The sequence below is a fragment of the Diadema setosum genome, chromosome 12 (genome assembly GCF_964275005.1).
Source record: "Diadema setosum chromosome 12, eeDiaSeto1, whole genome shotgun sequence".
Taxonomy (NCBI): Eukaryota; Metazoa; Echinodermata; class Echinoidea; order Diadematoida; family Diadematidae; genus Diadema; species Diadema setosum.
In genome coordinates, this window is record NC_092696.1 from 13861123 (window position 1) to 13886552 (window position 25430).

General features: G+C 40.7%; 1 protein-coding gene across 1 annotated transcript; it reads right to left on the reverse strand.

Moving 5' to 3' along the window:
* Positions 1 to 2708: 2708 nt before the first annotated feature.
* LOC140235979 (activating molecule in BECN1-regulated autophagy protein 1A-like) lies at positions 2709 to 23522 on the reverse strand. Its single transcript, XM_072315966.1, has 13 exons — positions 23378 to 23522; positions 20515 to 20757; positions 19581 to 19753; positions 18732 to 18830; positions 17126 to 17260; positions 16077 to 16813; positions 15037 to 15373; positions 14396 to 14493; positions 13406 to 13516; positions 9802 to 9984; positions 6508 to 6602; positions 5179 to 5375; positions 2709 to 4505 (listed from the first exon to the last, which is right to left on the reverse strand). Exons 1-13 carry the CDS (start codon positions 23510 to 23512, stop codon positions 2810 to 2812), a joined length of 4239 nt encoding a protein of 1412 aa, XP_072172067.1. The 5' UTR covers positions 23513 to 23522; the 3' UTR covers positions 2709 to 2809.
* Positions 23523 to 25430: the final 1908 nt, after the last annotated feature.

Genomic DNA, 25430 nt, shown 5'->3' on the forward strand with positions numbered 1-25430 from the left:
CAGATGGAATATTTAAAAAAAAAAAAAAAAAAAATATGATTTTTGAGAGGACAATAAGATTTTCAGGAAATCTTGAAACTACCACTAACCTGTTGGACCTGGGCCAGTAAAATAAATGTCAGAAGAAATGTTTCACTGGTAAGAATGGGCAAGCAAAATGTTGTCATTTCATCAACACTGATGGGGAAATTGTAAAGCATTCACATATTTCCCATCCATTTAGTTTAACCTTTAAGTAGAGGTTGAAACAATTTAGTACAATGTGATGAAGCTTCTTTTTTTTTACAGTACATTTGTATTCTGTGGTTTACGCTGGCTTCATTCTTTTTTTTTAAATTCAAAATATGAAAAGTCCTATTTTCAAGAGGCAATATCCTATCATCACATTTCACTCTGTTTATCACACAAAAGACACTAAAATTGTATTGACTGGCACCCCTAGATATGCTTCGCGATATTTCAGTTGCTGACACATTTTTTGAAAGTGTAGAGAGCAATACTATTGAGTTATGGAAAAAACAAACAAACAAGTACCCAAGACCAAAATACATATGTGTCTTCAGCTGAATGATTCGGCATGCACCACTTGAACTACTAAAACAATTTGGTCTCCCCTCCCCCCTCCCCCCAAGGGGAGTGAAAACTACTGCATTACAATGTTTCATGCAGATACATTGTACATGTAAATTCTACATACTATCCTCCAAGGAAAACTATCCCCTGTCTAAAGCAGTTTGCTATCTTGAAAATCAAAGGCACAGGGACAAAAATCACCACTAGACATATTTCAATATTGCAGATATGTGACCTGCTGCACCAACTTAACTGTCGTGATTATGCCCTTGCCACGGACATATGTGACCAACAAAACAGACAATATTCTCTGGCAATTCCTTACATAATCCTCCCCTGGTATGTATCCACTGGTCTCAAAACCTATGTGTAGGAATCAACCACTGGTTACAACAAGGGGAAACTGAGGCATTAATATGAACACCAGCAGATGACACAATATCCCGGGTTACACACACAGGTAAATATAATCTCACTTTATCAATAAATCAGAATAAGCAAGTTATGACATTTGAAGTTTTGCTAATTCTGCCAAATGTTCTTGTACAGTAGATATAAATATATGCAAATGAGTGAGCTAACCATGTCCTACCCTCACAATTTTCCATCGATCACGTACCAAAAAGATGACAACAATTCAATGTTTCAGTCATTGAAGTCTGAAACATGTTATTCCTTGTTGAATAACTTAAGAATAGTGATTGGTTAGATATATCACGATTTGAGAATTGCACATAATTACATGTGAATGAAAAATTTGAAATTTCAAAATTTTATGTACAAACTATATGGAAAGCTGTGAGGGGATGACATGCTCAATTTGCGATTTGCATATATTCATATTAATTGTTCCAAGAACTGTTTTCTGAAAAATTAGCGAAACTTCAAAATGTCATAGCTTCCTTATTTATCACACGATTTTGATCAAAATTTTACTGTTGAACTCGTAACATTTTACTCTTTCTTATCAGACTAAGTTATATTCGGACTGGATTTCCCCTTTAAGTGTGGCCCTGGCCTGGAATATACTGTATCAGTGTTCATTCTTATCATGACTTACATGTATGTGTTACAGTGTAGTTTTGGATTTCTCACTCACTGAAAATACATTTTCTCACCTGTGCTAGGGCTATGCGTTCAGATATAAAACCAAAAATCAAAATAGTGTACTCCCAATGTGTGCAGCTTTGTATATGTCCAGTCTGGGGCAATGAATCCTTTAAAAATCAGTGCTATCAACAACTGGGGAAGTGCATGAGAATAAAAGCAAAAATTCAGTCTAAAACATATCATGAAGGCAAATGTTGCCAAAGAATTTCCAGTTTAGGTAAAAACAAAGCAACGGAAGACAAAATCACATACGTACTTCCTTATCAGAGACAAACATGAGCTGTAAAAACACTATGCAATTGCCGAGATCTGTGACATAATTTTTTTTTTTCCCTATCTGTATCATGAACTGCTGCACAAAAAAAAAACAAAAAAAAACAGCCAAAACAACCAACGACATTGATCTTTACTACAATCTCCCTAGAGCAACTTTGGGTTTAGATTTACAGGATATATAGTTTTTGTGTGTGTTGTGTCAACAGATGAAACAAGAAAAACCCATGAATTCAAAGAAAACTACAGAACATCAGTGTGAGCATTCTTGTTTCTGACAACAAACAGAAAATCATATTAATTGTATCACAAGATCTTTTGGCAAAGCTTGTCAAAAGCTCTCCTGATGGTCATAACAATGTACATATCACTGGTGGAATGACAAGACCTTGTATCTCCAATCCTGAATACGAAACCCCTTTTTTTGGATTAATTGTGAGATGATCAATTGAGTGGTGATGTCCTGTTCAAATCTTAGTTGTCTTACCCCCCAAATGAAGCCATCATGGCATGTCGTTTGGAAAGGCCATCCCATTTGTTATGGTGCTTTGCCTGCCTTCTGTTTTTCGCTCTCCTGAACATCTGACAGTTTGGACATACGATGTTTTGTCGCCCCAACAGCGATGTGGCTTTTGGAAGTGTTCTCTTGCACGCAAAGAGTGAAAGTAGGAATAGCATGAGATGCTTACCAATATCTTAGAACGGTTTTTACTTTTTTTAACTAATCCTTGGGGGGGGGGGGGGGGGGGGTTAACTGCCAGCTTTTTTACATACATACTTGTACCAGCATGTGAATCATCCATAATGTCCATATCCAGACATAGAGGTCTGTGGGACTTCTCCCTCATCAGTGTCATGAGGGACTTACGACGTTAATGTCATTGGGCATGCTTTCCGCAGGTTTGGGAGTCTGTGAGGCGTGACTGCTGCCACCTTGTTCCTCTGACGCATCCACCTCAATGGTCACAGATTGAGATCCTACTGTTTCAGAGTTCCTTGAGAGCTGCGCACTGGCTTCTGAAGAGTTACTAGTACCTTGGAGTCCCACTGCCCCTCCGAGCATCAACCAGGATGGTGGTGTTCCGGAGTTCATCACTGGCAAATCAGTCTCTGTAATATTACTGTTATCACTCGGTCCTGCTGAAGCATCTCTCTCGCTGCTCATCAACCCCGTTTCTAGGGTTTCAGACATTCCTGGTGGCCATGTTCTAATTGGTATGGAGGGGGCTAGACTTGGACCCAGTCTTTCCTCTTCCTCCTCGTCCTCGTCCTCATCCTCATCATCATCCCGCCCCTGGAGGGCACAACCTGTCCCTGTGCCATGCTCTGCCTCTTGGTACACTCCGCCCAAATCTGATCCACTGCTGACTTGTGTGCTCGGATGATTCGGCCTGCCCTGCGAAAGCCCCTCTCCCAAGGGCAACGAGACTCTTGGCGACTGGAGATGGAATCTGCGATGACCGTAATGAACACCCAGCGGCGCACCTTGGGGCGACTGAGAGGGCGGTGTTGACGAGGTGCCTTGTGCAGGGTTTTGTGGAGTCGTGCCACTACAGGCATCCCCGCCGGGGCCAACACAGTGAAACGCCATCGGAAATCTGCTGGTGGAAGGAGCAGCGCCGCTATCTCCTCCAGCAGTATATGAAGGTCCAGTATAGTGTCCAGAATCTTTGGCATTGGGTAATCCTGTGACAACCCTGGGCATTGATGGACTGGTCTGTGAACTTAAACTTTGCTGTGAAACTTGATCAGGAAATGACACGTTGGATCTGTGACCAGTGGAAACAGAGGAATGAGGATCACTTGCAGTGCTCACTAGGCTCCTGATCCTGTGGACGGGCCTGCTATATGCATCATTTGAACTTGACTGGCCACCTCTCTCATCTCCTTCCATGCTAAAGCAGTGATCCAGTGACAGCTTCCTCTGTGCACTGGAGGCACGAACTTGCTCATTCTGAGCACCAGCACTCGTGCTGGTGCCTTGTTCGCTTGTTTCATCCCTGGCGCGTAAAGAAGCACCCTCCGGCTGCATCCCAGAATCCCCACTCGCAGGGACAGCGCCTGGCCCTTGGGAGGTCCCAGCTGTACAGCCAGTTGAAGTCTGGGCAACGTTTCTGAGGGCATCGTCCCTGGCAGAAGAGGCCCTTCGACTTCCATTGTCCCTGCCTTCTAGCCTGCCTGCACCTGCCATGAGACCCCCACTCCGAAGAGCCTCGCTGATGTCACTGCGGCGTTCGCCAATTCTCTCCCTCCCGGCAACGTGCCCGGCATTCCCAAAGTCTGTCTGGGTTCCCGTGTTCTGGACGACATTGTTCCCCGTCTGGGTGGCTTGGGCCCGCCTCTCTGGCACGGCACCGGACCTCGGTGGATCTCCCGTCGTCCCAGTGCTCTGCGAGTTTGACAGGCGCACAGGTACCATGCCCAACTCACTGTAGCTACGACGACGCTCAACCATGTCAAGAGGACGAGAGGTGGGCTCCTGCTCTGCTGCTCTGACGTTCAACGGGGGTTTTCTTTCATTCGCAGCTGGCTCGTCTTCATTGTCCAACCTGTGTTTGATGCAAAGCACAAATCCAAGCATAAATCAGCTAAACGATGCGCACAAAAGATTTTGGCTGTATTCTTGCTACATGTAGGTCACGTATTTCTTTCATTCTCTAGCTCCTTGGCAAAGGTACTATATTCTCACTGCCTCAACCTTCACACAGGGGACTGGAAGCTGAACTTGAATCATTCTGTTGTTGTTGTTATCTCTTTTTTATTAGTACTCTAAACATGTGAATTGCTTATTCTTGAGTAATTCTAACTTTGTGCAAACTTAATAGTTCTTCAGAGTTTTGGACTATCTTATCAAATAGCCCAGATGTCATTTCCTCAATTTGGGGAAGTGTCTACGATTTGTTTATTTTCTTGGTCACGTGACACAACTCTTTCCCTATTTCCTTACAATGTATGACAAATTATACTTTCTTTTTTCAGGATACAGTATCAGAAAACATTTCAAATATTCTTCAGTGGAAAAGGAAAACGTGTAAAAGGCATTCCATGCAAAACCACAAAACATTGGATATGTTTTAGCAGGGCTTTAATGCTATTGGTTCCACACTATCTTGCTCACAAACATTCAAGTGCATACTTCTTGACTGTAGACAAAAAAAAAACAACAACAAACAAACAAACAAACCAAAATACAATATTAATTGGGCTCCTCCCAAAACTCACTGTGGTGTGCAGAGGCAGAGGTCTCCCCGGTTGGTGCCGTAGACCAGCCCCGCCCCCGGCCGCGGGATCCAGCTGGCGATGTTGACGCTGACGACGAGCCTCTGCTGGTGGTCCAGGGGATGGATGATGCGGTTGATGAAGGTCATCGAGTCTTCTCCAGCCTCTGGCTTCTGGAGCTGGTACACCTCGGCCATTAACTGTTGAGTAGTGATGTGACAACTTAATATCAGTATACAAATAGAGAATGGTCACGAGTGCGATGGTACAAGTGCGATGGTACAAGATTTTGCACGAAGTGAAAGATAGAGGGGCTCTATTCAAAAAGTTGAAGCAGAGTTTTATAGAGTACCGAGTGCAAAATCTTGATCCATTGCACATGTAAAGACCATACACTATTTGATTTATACAACACCTTGGATGTCAGCAAATGTAGTCCACACAGATTCTTGAATTTGGCAAAGAAATGGCAACCATTTTCGTGATGTGTAGTGACACAGTCACAGTCAGTTGTCAGGTGTATGCATGTAGGTATGTATGAAAGCAAAAAGGATCTGTTGAAGTTGTTTATAAAAATGAGTGACAAAAATGTGTGATTGTAATTGTTGAGTGCGCACGGCAAATGTCTATTTATTGTGACATCAGAGCTGTGCAATGATAAACGTGTCATCCATTTTTGCTCAAACAAAACTGCACGGCTGACAGCAACAACATGAGATGGTACTTTTAACTGAATGTCACGTGATGGGCAATTACCCAATTGGATACATTCTTTCTAGATGTTGTATACCAGGTAATTTGAATTTTATAGTGAAGATGAATGGAATTCTGGATGGACAGAGAGATAGATAGATAGACGGGCATCCGACAACTCTTACATCAAACCACTGATCGTAAAATGTATCTGTCTTTCAGTCTGCACATATGTCCACAAATCTCTATTCATCTACATGTACCGATCTACCAATCTAGCCCTTAAACTACCTATCTTTCTACCTGTCTATCTACGTATCTCATGGTACCTACCTTTCTATTTATCTATCTAAATATGAAAATATCTATCATTCTAGTGATCTATCTATCTACCTACTGTAAAACGAGGAATGTTCGCATGCATTTTAATTTCGCAAATTTCACGAGCGCAAAGATTCACGAAATTAAAATGCATGCGAAAGTTCTTGTCTACACTATATGCATTGAATACCAATGGCAGTTCGCGAAAATTTCATGCCGCAAAAAAGGCCGTCGGCTCCAATTCGCAGAAAAAATCATGCCACGAATATATCATGTTTTACAGTATATATCAATCGATATATATCTACTCAAGCTTACCCCGTGGAACATCTGCCAGTGAAGGCGGCGTGCTGCCAAACCAACCAGGATGTAGTTACCAGTGGGAGACAGGTTGACAGTGACAGCATTAGGACCTGGATATCAAGTCAGTTTAACCGAGGCAAAGATGAGAAAGGAAGGATGCAAAGGATACGATTACAGATTGAGGGAATAATTCTTAGTTTGTTGCGTGTGCTGGTGTCAATTACTGTAAAAGTGGCTATTTTCGCGTGATTTATTTTTCATGCTCGGCCGGATAAGAAGAGTTTCGCGTGTTTTTAATTCCGCGGTATCAAGACATCCACTACAGGAACATACATTGTATGGCAAGCAGAAATATTTACATGCTTTTATTTTCGCACTAGTTTCTGATTGTGCGAAATGCGCGAAAATTTCAATGCCGCGAAAATATCCACTTTTACAGTATAGCACCAGCTCATTTACCCATTCTATGCGGGATCCTGGTGGCCTGCGTATTATCTGTACATCGATTTCAGAATTCAGTATGGAACAGGGTAGAGGGATGGTACAGTATTGGTGGAGATGAGAATTGGGCTTTTAACTTTTTGCGAGATACCAAGAAAACACTTATGATATAGTACAGCTTCCTTGGAGCTGCAAATGGGATTACTGCAACAAGTAACAAGTAACAGAGCGTACCATTTAAAGAGAAATTCAAAGTTTATTTGATGAAAATCGGATTTGGAATGACTGAAACATTCAAAAACAGAGTAAAACAAAAAGCGATCGTAATAAAGTGTGGGTGCCACACTTTATTAGAATCACGCTTTTTTGGATATCTCAGCCATTTCAAAACCAATTTTCATCAAATAAATGTTGAATTCCTCACAGAATTACATGCTCTTTCATATTTCATAAGAAGTTTCTCATTATCTCACCAAAAAAATGTTAGAAACCTGAAATTAGGTCTCAACCAAAACTGTACGATCCCTTTAACAATTGCTGTGCTTTACTTTCCTAATGGCATACATGCTTAAGAGCATTCTTTGCCAACTGGTACAGATGTCTGCACACTAATTTTAAAGGTGCATGGTCCCGGTGTTTTAGTCAAATGTGTACGCGGGCGCACGGCGCAAGTGTCCTATAGACCCCTACGCTATCAACTCCTCTTTAGCGCTTACGCTTTGGCCCACTTCCCCGAGTCCGAAGAAGTCCGATGCACTGTAGTCAGTGGTCGGATCACAGTTCGTCTCATGATTCGGCTGAGGGGGAAGACAGCTTTAGCAAACTTCTTTTGTGATGTCACAATAACAAGCACATATGCACGCATCCTGGCATTACTACAGACTGCGCGATGCGCAGAGAAGACAACGAAGGCAACGTTACTTAGCAACAGCTACGCACTTTACTCTTGATGACAGCTCAACTTCGGTAATCTTCGTATCAATGCTAACGGTGATCGGCAGTATCATCAACAGCGCCCTCTACACTACCGGGACTATGCACCTTTAACTAAATAGAGATTATCTAATCCCCCTAATTCCTATATTGTGTCACTATGGCCTCCCTGCTGGACTGAGGCACACTGTAACATGTTCCTGGACTTGTTACTCCTGATACAACTTTGTCAGTTTTTGGATGGACTACTGAGTATTAAAGGTCCAGTTTACCTTTGGGAGCAGTGATTTAAAAAATGTTCAAGATATCACCTTTGATGCATATTTGTAGGTTTGTCATATCACAAAACATCCTACCATATAAAATTTTCACAATAAAGCCTAAAATATAAGGAGATATCAGCATTTTTCTCTATAAACCATAACGGTAGACGGTTTAGTCGGGAAGCATTCTTATCATAACTATTGTTCACATTTTGTGTATTTAACAATACTTAACATCGATTATATGGATTCAAATTTGTACAAGCTTGGTTGTTTCTATCCCTAACTCACATTTTAGAACTATTGTAAAGCACTACTGCTGGGTTTTTGTTTCATATGCAAATGGTAAATTATGCCTTTAATGAAAGAGCTTGGCAGGTCAAGGTGCACCTAGTAGGCACAAATAAAGGATTATGCATTAAAATATTAAAAATAAAAAATATATGAAAATGAAAACGATGGAACTGATAAACAAAAAGTCCTTGTATACCTTCAGACCATTTCAAGTGTACCATAAATCACTTGCATTGTTTGAAAACAGTGTGAAGTTATTCCCTCCCTGGTGTCTTACAATGGACAAAAAAAACAAAAAAAAAAAAACTAGAAATGTCGCTTTGGCGACTGGTATGCCTCCGCCATAATGAATGGTTCTCCGAATAGGCCTATAGCACGAAGTCTTGACAATGTGTGATGACAGTTTCACATAACTGGCAAAGTATTAAAAATGACAGGTTTGTCACAAATGCATTGAATGTTCACTTTCCTTGAACTAGGTTTATTTGGATGAATGGCTATACTGTCTAATAAGAGTGCAGGTATTTAGGGATTTGTACCCAACTTTTGACCCTTTTATAAGTTTAAAGAAGAAGTGAAATTTAGCACTTTCTCTTGACCTTTGACCTTTTGGCCTTTGACCTTTTGACAAGAAACTTCCAAGAGAATCTGTATTGGGTAATACATGCATACACTAAGTTTCAAGGAAAAATTCTACAGGCATTGCATAGATGAGAGGGAAATAATGACAATTTGATGAGTTGACCTCAACCTTTGACCCCCTGACCTTTGACCCATGACCTATAAATAACCTAAATGATCACTGTCAGTCAGTACATGCATATATATTAAGTTCCATGAAGATATATCTTGAAATATTTGTGAGATATGGAGAAAAAAGTTAAATTTTAACATTTTCACTTGACCTTTGACCCTTGACCTTTGACCCCATGACCCTAAAATCCAAACAAAGTATTTTCCCCCAGGATACCCCCTCATACCAAGTTTGATGTAAAACCACAACACAGTTCTTGAGATATTGACAAAAACAAAACGGGACGGACGTACAGACGACCCGAAAACATAATGCCTCCGGCCACTTCGTTGGCGGAGGCATAAAAACTGACTAAAAAAATGACCAACCAATGCATCATACGCATGCCCAATCTACAGTAATTTTTGCATATTTCGTGCTCCTTCTGGCTAGCGCAAATTCTAGAATCAGCAAAAATATCTTTACAATTTTCTCTGCATATTTTGAATGGATTGACAATTGGGGCAGCACAAATTCAAGAACTCGCGAATGTCTTTGAGCCGCTCAGCACAAAAAAAAATTAATCCCGCGAAAATATTGACATTTACAGTATACAAATTAATAACTCTACAATGTTTTACTCACCAAAGCTTTTTGTGAAGAGAACGTCGCCGAGATTGTGCTTCTCCAGCGAACAGACCGCCAGGATTCCGTGGTCTGGGAACCCCATGTGACTCGGGATGAACGCGGCCAGCCGCCGATCCTGCGAAATGTCCACGCTGGCGTCATTGTGGATCTTGCATTCAGCGACAATCACGTTGCTCTGGGCTATGATACGGTAGCCAATCAGAAGAAAAGCAAAATGTACCATCTCTGGATTTTTCCTGACCATGACTCATTTATCTTCTAAAGACACCTACTGTTAAGATGCACACAGCAGGTCTGCAAATAGGCACATATTTAACCCATTGAGGATAAGCCGATTTTGCTATAACACCTTCACATGTGTTCCCCATAGACACCTGTGCGAGTATGATCAGGAATAGTCGTCAACAGTTTAAAATCTGAGTGGTTCCAGAAAGTGATTATGGAGATACCTTTCTGTGAAATGTACTTTATCTCAGTAGAGCGACTAAAGTTCCAAAATCAGGAAGTCTTTGGAATTCTCTGGTCAGAATATGATTTTTAAAGGGAGAATCAGGGAAAGACTCCCCAAGCTCTGACACTGCTTTCCAGGATTAAGTCTGCACTCCTTTAATTCCAGATGTGTTGGTGCTAATAATATGTAATCTATCAGTTTGACTGCTTTTAGCTCCATCTCTCTATCTATATTTCTTTTTTTTTTTGATAGATAGATATCTATCTACCTATCTATCTATCCATCCATCCATCTATCTATACATTTGTCAAGCAGCTTTCATCTGATCAATCCATTGATTATTAATACAGAGACTCCAACCCCGAGCACCTTCTGATCGGGAGATTCTCCCGCCTGAAACCCCCTTGCAAACGGGAGACTCCAACTATATTCACGACTCTAGGTTCTAGATGCTCTCTCGTGCAGTCTATGGCTTATTTTTTAACATACGATGACACTAAGTAAGAAATTGTTTCAAGTGGGAGACACAGAGCCAGGGCGGGAGAAATTAAATCTCAAACGGGAGAACGGGGGATTTTGCAAAAATGGGCTTTCGGCGGGAGATCTCCCGTCGAAAGCGGGAGAGTTGGAGTCTCTGTTAATAAAGTGTGAACAGTTATGCTGAAATAATTCCTCTCTTGCAAGTGGACAAAGAGGCACTCCTGCTTAGACTGATGACAAATTATCCCTATGAAGGGATCTTGGTCATTTAGAATAATAATAATAACGAGACATGAAAACTCGTCACATTGAGGACGAGTTAGGTGATACTCTTGTGGTCATCAGATGACGGTCATCTGTGATCGACAAAGAAAAGAATGTGATATAGGCACCTTGAAGTTATATTGAGCGTGCATGCGAAACCGTTTCTGTAACCACTCGGCCACGGGTCATCCACGGAAATGGTAAGACAAAAAAAAAACAATGTATAGATATAACAGGGGGAAAGTCAATGCCCACTCAACTAACGTGGCCTGGTGAACATCTATTGCATTGCTAAACGGAGAAGCGGCCCTGTAACGACTGAGGTCACTATGCCATTTCTGGCAACTTGGGAAAAATACGTCCCGCAGACATAAAACCTATAATCGGCTGGTTTTGATACCTTGCCTTTAATCACAATTTTCAGTGTAATGACGTCATCAAATTACAAAACAATGACATCGTCTTGAAAGACAATTGTTCAAAGTACAACACCTCAGTCGTCGTCATTACATACTATGATCGGTTTGACAAAGTCAACCTGCAAAATGTTGCTGCAGTCGAAGCAATGTGGTCTCCAACACACAAAAAAGAGGGATATGGCGTGTGTGTGTGTCTGTGTGTGTGTATAGGTGCGTTTATATACGAACGTGATTTCTACATGGACGAATATGTAATACAAAATTGAAGAAAAAAAAAGTAAAATAAAAAAAAAAATGTTTCGTGATCTTGTGGGGTTCGAACCCGCAATCTCACGTCTCTGAGACGGCGCCTTTTACCACTCGGCCATACGTCTCGACGAGAAAATATGGGGAACGTAAACTTATGTATGTGAAAGATACATGGGGAATCGTTTTGTCCACATTCCATTTTCATTTTCAGTTTTAAACTGCAAAATTGTCAATCTGATGAGGAGATTTCAAAGAATAAAATGCATGATTACTGCAGCTTATTGTCTCAGCTACAACATATTAAAGTTTCAGAGGAAATGAATCAAAATCAGCTGAGATAAAGGTGCTTAAACGTTGTTAAGTCAATTGATGCTTTTAAAAAAAATCACCTCCCATAGACAATACACGTAAACCTGTCCGATTTTGCGTCTTTACCTTTAATCACAATTTAAGGTATGATGACGTCATCAAATATCAAAAGCATGACATGGACTTAAAAGGCAAATGTTCAAAGTACAACATATCTGAATTTGGGATAATATTGAGCTTAAACAACAGAGATACGAGCAAATGAATGTCAGAAACAGTACCTTAAAAAAATTAATACCACTTTTTTGATTTCAGATGACGATATGATGACGTCATATTGTAATTATGGAAATAATGATACTTGAAACGTTATTTTCAATTCATATGCTTTTGTAATATGCAATAAAAACATAGGGTCACCTGACGTTTTAAAGAGCTATGGCGAAATAAACAAAGACATGTTTTTTCACTATATTTGCACATAGATGCGCACGCGAAATTTCAACTTTGACGCCAGTGCTTTGCTTTGTTATTTGTCAAAATCGATCAGAAATCAATGGATATTGTTACTCAAAGTATCAGGAATCCAGATCAGTCAAAAAATGTGCATTTTCATGTTACTGACGCGCTGTGCGCGCGAAAATGCGCGGACGGACGCGCACGTGCAAAATTGTTTGAAACGCTTAAAATTGTCTGAAACTTCGAGATTTCCCATTGGAAAGTTGTTTTGAGTCTTTTAAATGTTTGACGCGCGCTTACGCGTCCTAGATGACGTCCTAGGTAATTAGCATCAGAGAAAGAAAGATAGAGCGTGACCTGAACTTTATGTCCACAAAAACTGATACAGAAAGGACCTTTAGTTATGAAGTTATGATCGATCATGTAACATGGTCCGAAAATCACAAAATGGCGCCTAGATGACGTCATAGATACGTTACTGTCATGAAAACCTTATTGTGGCTAGATATTGTCATGAGACATGTTGACTGAAAATGTCATGTTACTCCGTAATGTCACTCTTGAGATATTGACGACACAAAATAGGCCAGAAAGAAAGAAGAATAAGAAAAAAGACAGATTTTGACAATCACAATAGGTGATACGCTAAAAGCGTATCACCTAATGATTGCATTTTATATGGCGCTTCATACTGGTGTTTCTAAGCACACTGGTGCTATTCAAACAAAAAGACTAGAAAACACAACAGCATTTAATAGCAAAACCAGCATAACAGTAACAAAAGAAGAAGAAGAAGAAGAAGAAGAAGAAAAATACAGGTGATACAGTGATACAACAATTAATAACTGACTGTGTGCCCCTCCAGGAAAAAAAAATTCACACAAGTTTTTGTGCAGATGGGCTTTCCTGCTGAGATCAGTCGTATGCTGCGAATGTGAATAGGGCTAAATTCTTGCCTCCAAGCACTCACCGTCTGAGATGTCGGGTAGAACGTAGTCTGAGATGTCCCACCACTGCAGCCGGTGCGTCCTATTGCTGATGTTATTAGCCAGCGCCATCTGTCCGCTTCCTGCCAGGGCATCTGATTTTTTATTTTCCAGGAAATCACATGGTAACTATTAGGAGTCAGCAAATCTCTTGGAATGAAATTCAGAGGATTTAAAGGCTAATCACAAGACTACTGTATGCTAAATCTTTCAACTAACAGATAAGGTAATACCCATAAATTCTGTACATGAAACATCCCATTTCTGTACACAAGGGGTTGAAATAATGACTCACTTTATTTTAGAAAGGGCTGCCTGTAGTCACAAATCAAAATCTGTGAGGTTTCTTAGAGCTATTCAGGGAGATATGTGTGTGTTACAATCATCTCAATAGATCATTATTACTCTTATATCATGAGATCTGGGAGGCCTTTATCTATGGTAAAAGCTGAAAACTTTCATATTTTAAATATCATTGGCTCAGTGAGGCAACATTCCCTTACCATGTTATTAATTTTGTGGATGGTAACAATTATGAGAGAACTTCAAACAACTCACCACTGCCACAGCAGTTTAGGGTTTTTGCAGCACATAAATTCGAAAGCAGCTAGTCCTCATTACAAAGGCAAATTCACTCATACTACAGAACTAGCGAACTTGATGAAAACTACAAATACATTACAGTGATTCCCCTGCATGATGATTAAAGAACCATAATCTCAAAGGGTTAAATTTAATACTTCTGCAAACTGTCCTGTGCCCAGCTTCCAGCTAGTTTTGATAAGAGTGTTCACAATGTACATACATACATAAAATAGAGTAAAATTCTGTACAAGACAACTTAATACAAATTAAACAACAACCAGGCATTAAAGATTTTGCTTCAAGACTGCTGTACATGTACACGCAACACCCAATGTCCTTTACACATGCAGGTATATGAGCAGATACAAGTAGTAAGATTAGAGACTTACGAGCAATGGCCCTGTTGATCGCATAGTGCACATAGGGAGAGGGGGGCTGTGTGTTGTCAAAGAGACTGGTGCTGTAGTGGCTGTGTAAGACACGCCGTCTGCCCAGAAGAGAGTAACAGAAATGAATATCAGGTCAGATATGACATGGATAAAACAGATATAGACTGCTTTTCAGGGGCATTGTTGATACTATTGCTGTGAAGGATCTCAACTCAACTTCTCAGGTCACGCTATGACCTGAGAAGTCTGTTCCTATGGTTACAGCATGGAGTTGAGATCTTGAGGAATATATTTAATGTGGCTCCTTGGGGTAAAAACTTAACAAAAGAAATACTACATTCTTAAAAAAAAAAAAAAAATGAAAGAAAGCCTGGAACACTTGACTTGTGGAGACACGACTCTAAATTCATACATATCCTGAGGACAATCAATGTTTCCCTAGATAAAAAATCCTTTCTTTCTTTTTTAATGACATAGAGAGTTCTGATCCTAAAAGTCATTTTAAGTTACACAAGAGTTCCACAAACACACAGTATTGGGTCTGTATTCAAAATATGAGGGTACGCAAATGCCTATGAATACAATCTATGCACTTGCAGCAGACACACACAAGCTGCAGACACGTGCATGAACATAGCTACCTCAATGCTGTTCTGTGGAAGCCAAATCTTGATGGTCGCCTCCTCCTCAGCCCCTCCCCGCTCTGACCATCTTCCTCCCCCTGCCTCGATAATGGTTGATCCCCACTGCTGCTGCTGCTGCTGCTGGAGCCGTACCTGTGCCCCGGAATGTTCAATTGCGCCTGGCGGGAGTGCCTAGAGAGCTGAGGGACTCGGCGGCGCCGGGGTCCCTCCGGTAATGCAGGCCCAATGCTGTCCTCCCCTTCTCTAGATAATGGGTGGTCCATGGAAAGACCCTGGGTGAACCTGCGGCTGGAATTGCCCATGGTGCTCGAGAACAAACGTCTGGATAGCTGGGCTGGAGGGAGAGAAACCATGAAAACAAGTCTCTTCATTTATTGTTATGAAATAATTACCAATTGTGTCTGAAAATGGGTCAGACCAACCATCCAACAACCACATCAATCAATAAATCAGTAGCTTAATAATGAACAGAAATAAAAACACAAATCAATGAAAAAATACATAGACTACTTCCTAAATGAATATATGAGTAAACTAGAAAAGCACTCTGAGAACGCAGACCTCCACTGAGCAGCTGATTTCCACCACTGATCTTATTCTTCCATAGAGACCAGTGATTTCCACCCATACGTATGCATGCTGAAAATTGCCTGATTTCGAAATATAGAAAGTCTATTGTTTTGTCATCAACTTCCAGTTGCCCGGCATCTCGCCCTAGCAGAAACTAGAGCAAGCAATTTAGTGCGTGTACGCAAAAAAAATGCAACCCTACCTAAGAAAAAAAAGAAGACCTAATTACGAAAATATCAAAAATCCTTCATATAATCCATAACAATTCCTGGATCACTACCAAAATTTAATCACCTGTTCCTTGTGCCATTCTCAACCTTTCCTGTAAGTTTCATCCAAATCCGTTCACAACTTTTGGAGTTCTTTTTTTTTTTCAAACAGACAAACACACCAACCAAATGAATAAATTAGATGACATATTAAACACATCCATCAACCACTTCAAAATCATGTGACTATCAACTGACCTTGATACCGAGCCATACTCCTGCCTCTGGCTGACTGGGCGTGGCTGCGTGCCGTGACAAGATGAGTTCCACTCGGCTCCACCCCTTGAGAGCTCTGAGACTGTCTGGCAGAGACTGGGCCATCAGAGGTGCCGTACATCCTAGCACGGCTGCGTGAAGCACCGCCGGTCCTGTGCACCATCACCGACACCCGCACATCCCCCTCCACCTCCACCATCGCCTGATCCTCTCTTCCGGACGAACCCGAGTCCTCTCGTGCAGGATCGGAGTCATCCGACGGGATGTTGATTTCTTGGGGAGTCTCGTTGTGCGGGCTCGTGGACTCTGCCACGACAGGCGGGGGCCTGCTCAGGGCGAACTCGTTGCCGACATTCTGCGACATCTGCGAGACGCTATTGGTGGGCTGGCTCCACACCAGGTTGGCAAGGTTTGAGAGCGACTCCACTGAGTGGCGCCGGTGCTCCCGTGACCCGCCTCGAGTCCTGCTCCGTCCGGGGTGAGCGCCCTCCTGGGAGGACATGCTGTAACGTGTGGAATATCTGAGTCCGGGTGGAGCAAATTCTGCCGGGTAGCTTGGCGTGGCGCTGGGACCTGGATTGGCGGTGGAGGAGACAATGTCAAACCCCCTTTGGTGACGACTCCTCAAGGCATTCAGTGTGACGGATGCAGCATACTCCCTCGCTTGTTCCAGGGTGTCCATGGATTCAGGAGAAATCGGCCTTGGGGAGGGGTCTTCTCTGAGGACCACAGAGAATAGGAAAAATGAATATCACATAAGAAGATTTAAAAAAAGCATAATAGGAATAAACTGCTATGATACCTTTGACAAACGATATTGTAAGGCCAAAAAATGCATTTATAGAGGAATAGACTGTTATACCTTCAACTTCCGCTCACTTCTAGATAAAAAAGATGAGAGACCAACATTATTTCAGTAACTGTGATGACTACCAGCACAGTGACACTATGATAGTGAAGATGAAGACAATGAGAAGGTTGAGAAGATGGAGGAGGAGATGGAGCTGGAAGATGAGGAGGGTCATACTTACTCCTGGCGGCTAGGCTGGGCTTGGATGACATCCCGCGGTATGGCGGGTTCAGGGATCGAGGGCACCGGGTAGGTGTCTGGTTCCAGGGGCTCTGGGTCGCTTTCCTCCGAGCCCTGATTGGAGGAATCCTGGGTACTAGTGGGGTTCAAAGGTCAACTTAGCATCACTGACAATTCTATACAGTGTACAATTCAAGCAATAATGTTTCTCTGAATCAGAACAGTTCTCACAAAATTACCAACCCTTGCGATTATGCTCGTAAGATTTTGGTGGTTCAACAGTGGAAGACATTGACAGTGGAACATTTCATCTGAAATAACTCTTCAGCATCCACCCCACAATTAGTAAATCAGGAAAATCACACTAACTCTCAACATTCTTGGTGTTTGCACAGGAAACAATACTTGTAATGCACACTGCGAAAGAAACTTTGCACACACGTAGTAATGCTAATGCCTTGATAATAGCAAAAAAAAAAAAAAAAAAAAGGAGAAAAAAAAAAAGCATTACAGATGAACAACCCTGTAGCAGGGTACTTTTTTTTTTTTTCAGGGAGAGACTACATTTGACTAATAATCAAACTCATCGATTGCATTTTCACAAAGAATGTTACAATCATCAGTCTAATACACAGTTTGTCATAAATATTCCTGACTTTCTAGAAGCCCAAGGCTCCTTAACCCTAATTTACCTGGGGGACCATAATGGCCCCCCCCCCCGACACTTCGCGCGACATCTCCGCAACGCGAGAATGCATCCACATGGCGATTCATGACAATTTACCTTGAAGCCTTGCGCAACTTTTAAGATCAAATTTGCGACGTCCGGGTACGCGATTTCGAAGTTACGCATTATGTAAGTACATGTCAGACTGAAAATTGCTCAAAAACGTGATTTTGTGTACAAAACCAATGCAAATCAGGTTTCTATCTGAAATTCGTAATTGTGTCATTATTTTTACTTCAGTGATTAAAAACAATTAATTTTATGTTTCTTATGATTGAAATAGTGTTGCCAATGATTCCCATTGAAAAAACAATAAAAAACAAAAAGTAAAAAAAAATAGAAATACATAAGAAATTATAAAAACAATAAAATACATAAGAAATTAAAATTGATACCAATTTTTTTTTTTTTTACCTAAATTAAATCAGAATTCACCAAAGGGGGCTTTATTTCATGATTTCCAGCCAAATTCTAATTTTATGCATAAATTAACATAATTGATTCATATAAGATAAAATAAAGCGATTTATTGAAATTTAACAACACAGCCCTGTAGATTGCGTCATGAGTGATGTGTGTGCCAATTTTTGTAACAAACGCGCGAATCGCGGCTGAAATCATAAGGGGGGGCCATCATGCCCCCCCCCTTACTTTACAGATGTCAGCTCACAAAATAGCCCAGGTACTTAAGTTAGGGTTAAAGAGAAGGTTTGGCACTTTTTCATGCTCGGTCTTCAAATAAATTTTTGCTTCCAAAATTATCAAGCCTCTAAAGCCATCATAATTGCATTTTCAGAAGTAACTGAACTTTGCCTCCATTTCTTTGTGTGTCTGTTTAACGAATATCATTGTTGTTGTTGTTGTTGTTGTTGTTACTTACTTCTCATCGCTGTTGCTTGTGTCCTGCTGATCATACTCTGGGATCAAATTTGCGATGCCAGTAAGCAGGTAGTGGCCCTGTGAATCAAACCTCACCAGTCTGTTTCAATCCAACAAAAAACAAAGAAACAAACAATTGTAAGAATTTCAATACAGTTGCAAAGAGAAAATACCCCCCCCAAAAAAAAAAAAAAAATAAAATTCATGCAATGCAGAATAATACTCAATGTAAGTGTTGTCCCAGAGTACTTGTTTTGTTTTTCTCTCTCTCTCTCTCTCTCTCGCTCTCCACCTGTCACCTTTACGGTGAATATGATACACAGAATTGAGAAAAAACAAAAAAAACAAAAAACAAAAAAAAAACAGTGGTATTAAGGATGTATCACCTAACTGTGACTCTACACAGTACATACGTACTAGAAACATTACATGGCAAGGAATCTAGCTTGTATACATTGGCTGATGGTTATGTCATTCAAGACTTGAGTAAGCTTTGTGCTGGCCAGAAACAACTATTTTTATTTGTGATGAAGGCATGCCCTAAACTCAAGTATATTTTGTAAGAGTCTACTGCACTTTCAGCACATCATGCTTGTGTATTGTAGAAGTAGATATTTTTTTCATCAGTCCACTCTCTTGATACTTCATGGATATTAATACGGATGTTTTTATAGTGACTTCAGCTCTCTCTTATTTCCTTTCTAGAGTTTGATTTCCAAGTAAGGGTTTAAATCACATGAAAGGCATGACTATCACCAACAGCATGCAAGAATGAAATGACATGAAAATGAAAAACAAAATAACAATAGGCAAGGTACAATAAGAGAAATAATGCGCCATTTTCTCGTACCTCACAGTTTCCTTGTCACTGCTGGTCTGAACACTGGTGAATGGACTTGGCTCATTCCAGTCCCACAGGAAAATCTGATTGTTGGTGGCGACGGCGAGCAGGCGATCCCGAGGGTGGAAAGAAAGGGAGGTGATAGTGGTGCGGCTGGGGGAGCACCAAACCTCACTGCTACCCTGATGTAAGAAATTAGGGTGATGAAGATACAATGTAGCTTCTCCTTCTCTTTAACATTATGATATGCACTCAGATCATGTCAACCCCCTCCTTCTTTTTCCAGTGAAATATTTGCGTCCTGTTTTGAAAAGTACTGTCATGCTTTCTTGCAAAGTCTGTACCTTGCTATGGATTTAACCCTTCTAGAAAGATATTTGGAATAATGTTAACATGTGAATTTCATGCAACAGTGGACAAATTTATGACAAAGAATGATATCATAGTTACTGCAAGTCTGTTAGTACACCACATGTGGGCATCCACAAGTACAAACTTATCATGTTACTATGAAAACCCTTGGTGTTACAACTCTCTGAATCTATAGATAATTAATAAAACATCACTAATCTCATATTTTCTCTTGCAATACTGATACCCAGGGTGACTATACCACAGTGAAGGAAATACTTCACTCAAATCAAAATTTTATACACAACACTCCATAGATTTAGGGGAATTGGACATCTCCATGCATGTGAATAATGTTTGTTTGTTTTTTTTACCCTCCGTCATTCTACCCTGGGGGCCTTTTTGTCACTCACACAAACTGTATTCTTTTCTATCTTTCTCTTTTTTTCACTCAATTACATCTTTTGCCCTCAATATCAGGCAGTCTAGCACCACCTGCTGTCAATTACTATCCCTAGCTCTCCTTTGAAGACCATGCTCTCTACCCACAACAGACAGTGCACATAACAATCATAAGTACATGTATCAGTACCTGTAAATCCCAGACACGAACTTCCCCTCCCAGGCAGCCGGAAGCCAAGACTTCTGTGGAGGAGGGGTGGAAGGCAATGGTCCAGGGGGTGCGCGGGTGGCCCGCCAGGGTCTGGATGCAGTCCCCGGAGCGCACCTCCCAGACGTAGATCTGGTGGTTGCCGTGGGTGGAGGCCATGAGGGCGCTGTCATGGCTGAAGCTGACGAGGAACGTGGAGCGCACATTGCCGGACAGACTCAGGGGCTACATGAGAGGAGGAGACACAATTCACAATACACAGACATTGAAGAGGGATTCTGGGGAATTCTGTGAAACTTTTTCAGCGGCTGCAATGATACACACTGTATACAAGTAGCAATGCACACTGTACACACCGTACTGCTCATATCTCACGGATAAAAACAACAAAAAGTGGAGATGTACGTTTTCAACTGTATGACAAAGAAAATAAGTACAAAGTGTACATCAGCCACTTTTGTACAGGTTGTAGCATTGTAAGTGAATGCACTGAAACAGAAAGAACTGTTGTGTGATTTGAAAACAAAATATATAGAATTAATGAGTAGACCATTTTCTACTGGTACTCTTGAACAAGTGGAGTCCCTGAAGTGGAGTCATTGCTCCAATATTTACCTTCCAATACACACATGTAGGCCCAACTGCAAGCCCATTTAAGGCTAAGCTGAGAATGGTTGAACATATCAATTTCGATCAAATTCAACATAGTTTTTGCCTTATCATTATTACCTTTTTAATTGTTAAAGCTTCCACAATCATGACAATAGAACCTACACAATGATAAAAAACAACTGGACAGATGATAATATCAAAATGACGAAAGCAGTGTAAAAGATTTTGAGAGTGATTTCATTTAATCATTCATGATAGATCTAGATTAGCAGAACTACTGCTGGTACTGTAAATTACATAAAACTTGATACACTGTAGAAAGCGAAAGGGTAAGCCTAAAGTAGCAATGCCAAATCGGCCGCGCATTTTCCTACATGTATGTATACTCTGTTTACGTGTTAAACATGGTTACAAATTTCGTTGATTTTTGCTATCAATTTACCTTCAATCTCACTCGAAACTTCATCTACAATCTGATGTTTGTATGGTTAAAATATACAGTGTATGTTACGACGGATTTTGCACTTGAAATGCACCGTGAAAATGGTCCCAACGAGTCATGGAGGCCGCCATTTTGAATCGCGTCACTGCAAACTGAGCTAAGTATCACATTAGAAAGTATCGTGATACACGAGATTTCGGTATCTGCACGTGAGCGTGAGGTTTGAAGAAGGGGGAGAAGTTGAGTGCGCCCCGGATTGGATTGCATTTAGAGAAAAAAATAATAATCTTAAAAATGGGACAAAAGTGGAATAAATATGGGAGGGGGGCATGTGCCCCCAATCAGATCACTAAATAAAAAAATACAAAGTTTGTGACTTGTGATGCTTAATATTTATATCAACATGACAAAGTTACTCTCTTTATGTTGACATCATACATATCTCAATGGTGTGGTAAACTTTCATTTCAGCACTCACTGAACAAAATGTATCATGAGTTTTCATGGTATGTACTACAAGTTGTGTATCCTGTAATATGTAAATTAAGTTAAATGATTATGCATAACCATGTAATTGTTACATATCTTTGCAAAGTAATGTTTATTTGCAAGACCAGCAATACAATTTATATTGTACATTACAGAAATTTTGCACTTGTGGTTCAAATCCAACGAACATCTCCATCACTGACTAGGCAGATTATCTTATAGCAGCGCAGGCATGTCAAATGAAGCTTGATGATGTGCTCATTTGCATATATGCAAACATGTACTACTGTATGTTACACACATGTATGTAATGATATCAAGGTGAAGAAGGCCCTACATTTTTCTCATAATTAAAGGTTTATACATGTAGTCAGGTAAGGATAAAAAAAAAATAGTCTTGGTACTACTATTGCGGCAAATATGATGCATTGTTGTACATTGCGATCTCATTTGCATATTATTACACTAAATTTCCCGAGTATACCAGAAAAAAAAAAGCTTCTGAGTATATTTGATGTTGAGATAAACGAAATATTCATTGTAAATGCTCTTTCCATGCTAATTTATTATTTTTTAATTATATATATTGTCTCCAATGCATTTCTTGTGAACATGCGCAGCCAGCCAGGAGCCGGTAAACACTTTTAAGAACATGCATGCGTAATAGACAAGATCATTTGCATACTTGCTACTACTTCACAAAAATATGTTGACTGACGACATTAAAGAGCATGTCATAGCTTCACAATGAATGGTCACTCAATATACTTCACATGATTCAACATGAATTTAAAAAATCCCTGGCATCGCTACCTAAAAAGGGATCCGTTTTCCTTATTTTCCATGCACTTTTATTAATGTATAATGAGTAAGCTCATTGGCATAGGGTGTGTGTGCTTATAGGTGGTCTAATTTAATAACATTAATTCTTTTTTTAATGCCCTTTCGAGAGATAGATTCTGGCCTAGATTCTAGGGTTAGGTAGAAGAAAGAAAGCCCGTGCCTGGAGGTTGGATGGAGCGATTGATCCTGAAGGCTGAATATGCCCATTCAATATTCATATACACCCTCGATACCGCTAGCGTTTTACAGCGACTCGACCGGGCTGTGTATAGTTAATTTACCGCATGATCCGCCATATTAGGTCATGAATGAATGCATGTCGTTAAAATCTTGTTGTTACTAGGTTCTCCGTGATGGGTGGGGTTGATTGTATGTTGGGCCCTGACTCTAAACAAGCGCGGCCAACACAAATATTAGCACTATGGGACTACAGCAAAGCAAATTCTGTTTTAAACTCACGGTGATTTTCGACGAATACTTCGCGCTGATAAAATCTGCATAATTGCCGAGGATACCATGGGCACTAGATGATCTTCCGGTCCCAATCTCTCTTCTTCGTATACCTCTGAACACATTGTTGGTGCCCTTTTTCATTTCAGATGCTAACTCCGCCACTACGTTTCACACCTGTACGTTGTAGCGTGTGTCACGTCACGTCAACGGTTTCCTACCGCCGATCCCTTAGATGCCCAGTGTAACGGTGTACACGCCTAGCTGCGCTGCGTGCGTGAGAGTGCAGCCCTCGCCTGCCTGTACAGAAGAGCTAGAGGGAGCTACCTGCTGCCCCAGAACCACCAGGGAGGTTAATCGTCTCACCTCCCTGGAACCACTTAGTCTATACTTTACTTAACTAACCAACTGTTTCGAATGATACAATATGCTATTGTAACAACTACGAAAACAATTTGAAGCACCCACAGCTGCCAAACACGGTGCCGATGTGCTGCTACAAATTGCGTGCCTAGTTTGATAAATTTGATAATTCTTGTTCCCTTATTTTAAGCAGGGCGCTGGAAAAGTACTTAAATTGGCGCCTTTATCAGAGGTCGTGTAAAGGAAAACGTCAATTTCAATTCTAAACCAAACTGTATCGTTGTGTTGATGTCTGTTGTCATGAATATTTAATTGTCTGTCGCATTCTAATTATGAAAAAGTAATAAAATCTTATATAATTGTATACGTAATCATTCATGTGTTGAGCTATCGGAGCTAGCAGTGAAACCGATATGCGTAATCCCCGGTCAACTGTTGGTGCTATAACAGGCAAAGCCTCAGGTGACGCCCATGTAAGCCTACCAACCAAGGAAGAATTAAACGGTGTCAATTTGATATACATCATGGTAGAATGAAGTTTAAACGGTATATAGCCGTGTGGGCATTTCGCAAGAGAAGTTGGCGCCTTATTCATGTTATTAGGGCCTATAGTTCTTCTTTTAATGTGATCAGAGGTCCTGAAAGGGGCAAATCAATTTCAACTGAAAGGCACTGAATCAAAGTGTATCGTACGTTGTGTTGATGTCTGTTCTCATGAATAGTGTATTTTAATCGTCTATCGTATTTTGATTAAAAACAAAGGAAAAAATTCTATAGAATTGTATACCTAATCATTTATACGTCGGGCTATCAGAGTGATAGTGCGCCTAAAATTTATGGCCAGTCAACTGGTGCTATTTAACCCTAACTAGGCCGGGCTATTTAGGTAGATCATAGGCCTCCCAGGCCCCCTCCCCCCCCCCCCCCCCCCCAGATCTCGGCCGCCGACCGTGCGATCGCGACGAAAATTGGCACACACATTGCCTATGATGTACCCTAAAGTACCACGAAGTTAAATTTAAAAAAAAAAAATCATCATTTATGCTAGATTATGCTAATTCATGCACAATGCATGATGCATTAAATCAGACAATTTGGTATAAATCACTAAATAAAGCTCAAAATGGGCACATTTTTTTTTGTAAATATTCTTTTCAGTGTCCTGAGCAAATATAAGAGAAAAAAATTGTGTCATCAGAAAAAAATTCTTAAGTATTTCATTGTTTTTTTGAATTTCTTTTGTATTTCGTTGTTTTTTGGACTTCATGTTTTTCATTGTTTTTTCGATGAAACTTGTCCGCATCATTGTTCCGAACAAGGAAATATGTTATTAATTGATTTTAATCAATAAAACCCCAAAATAATCATGCTTTTATGAAATTTGCCTGTAAGCACAGTTTGCATTGAAATTGTACACGAATTCACATTTTTCAGCAATTTTTGGCCTAACATGCACGTACATATTTATGCGCAACTTCGGAACCGCGCTCCCGGGCATTGCAAATTTGGTGTCAAAAGATGCGGGAGACTCGAAAGAAAAAAGTCATAAAACGTCGCAGCAATAGCTTTTCGCGTTAATAGCGATACATCGCGCGGAACGTCGGGGTGGGGGGGGGGGGGGGGGCCTCCCCCCGGCCTAGTTACAGGGTTAAGGCACATTATGACGCCCATGCGCCTCCCTAGGAAGAAATTAAACGGC

Bases quoted from the DNA above. Each gene is read 5' to 3' on its own strand.
- LOC140235979 (XM_072315966.1), bottom strand. From the start codon at position 23,512: ATGAAAAAGGGCACCAACAATGTGTTCAGAGGTATACGAAGAAGAGAG. The intron at 15,374-16,076 runs GTCAGTTGATAG...CTCTCCCTCCAG, and splicing joins GAGTATGGCTCGGTATCAAG to CCCAGCTATCCAGACGTTTG. The intron at 5,376-6,507 runs GTAAGCTTGAGT...ACTACTCAACAG, and splicing joins ACTGGCAGATGTTCCACGGG to TTAATGGCCGAGGTGTACCA.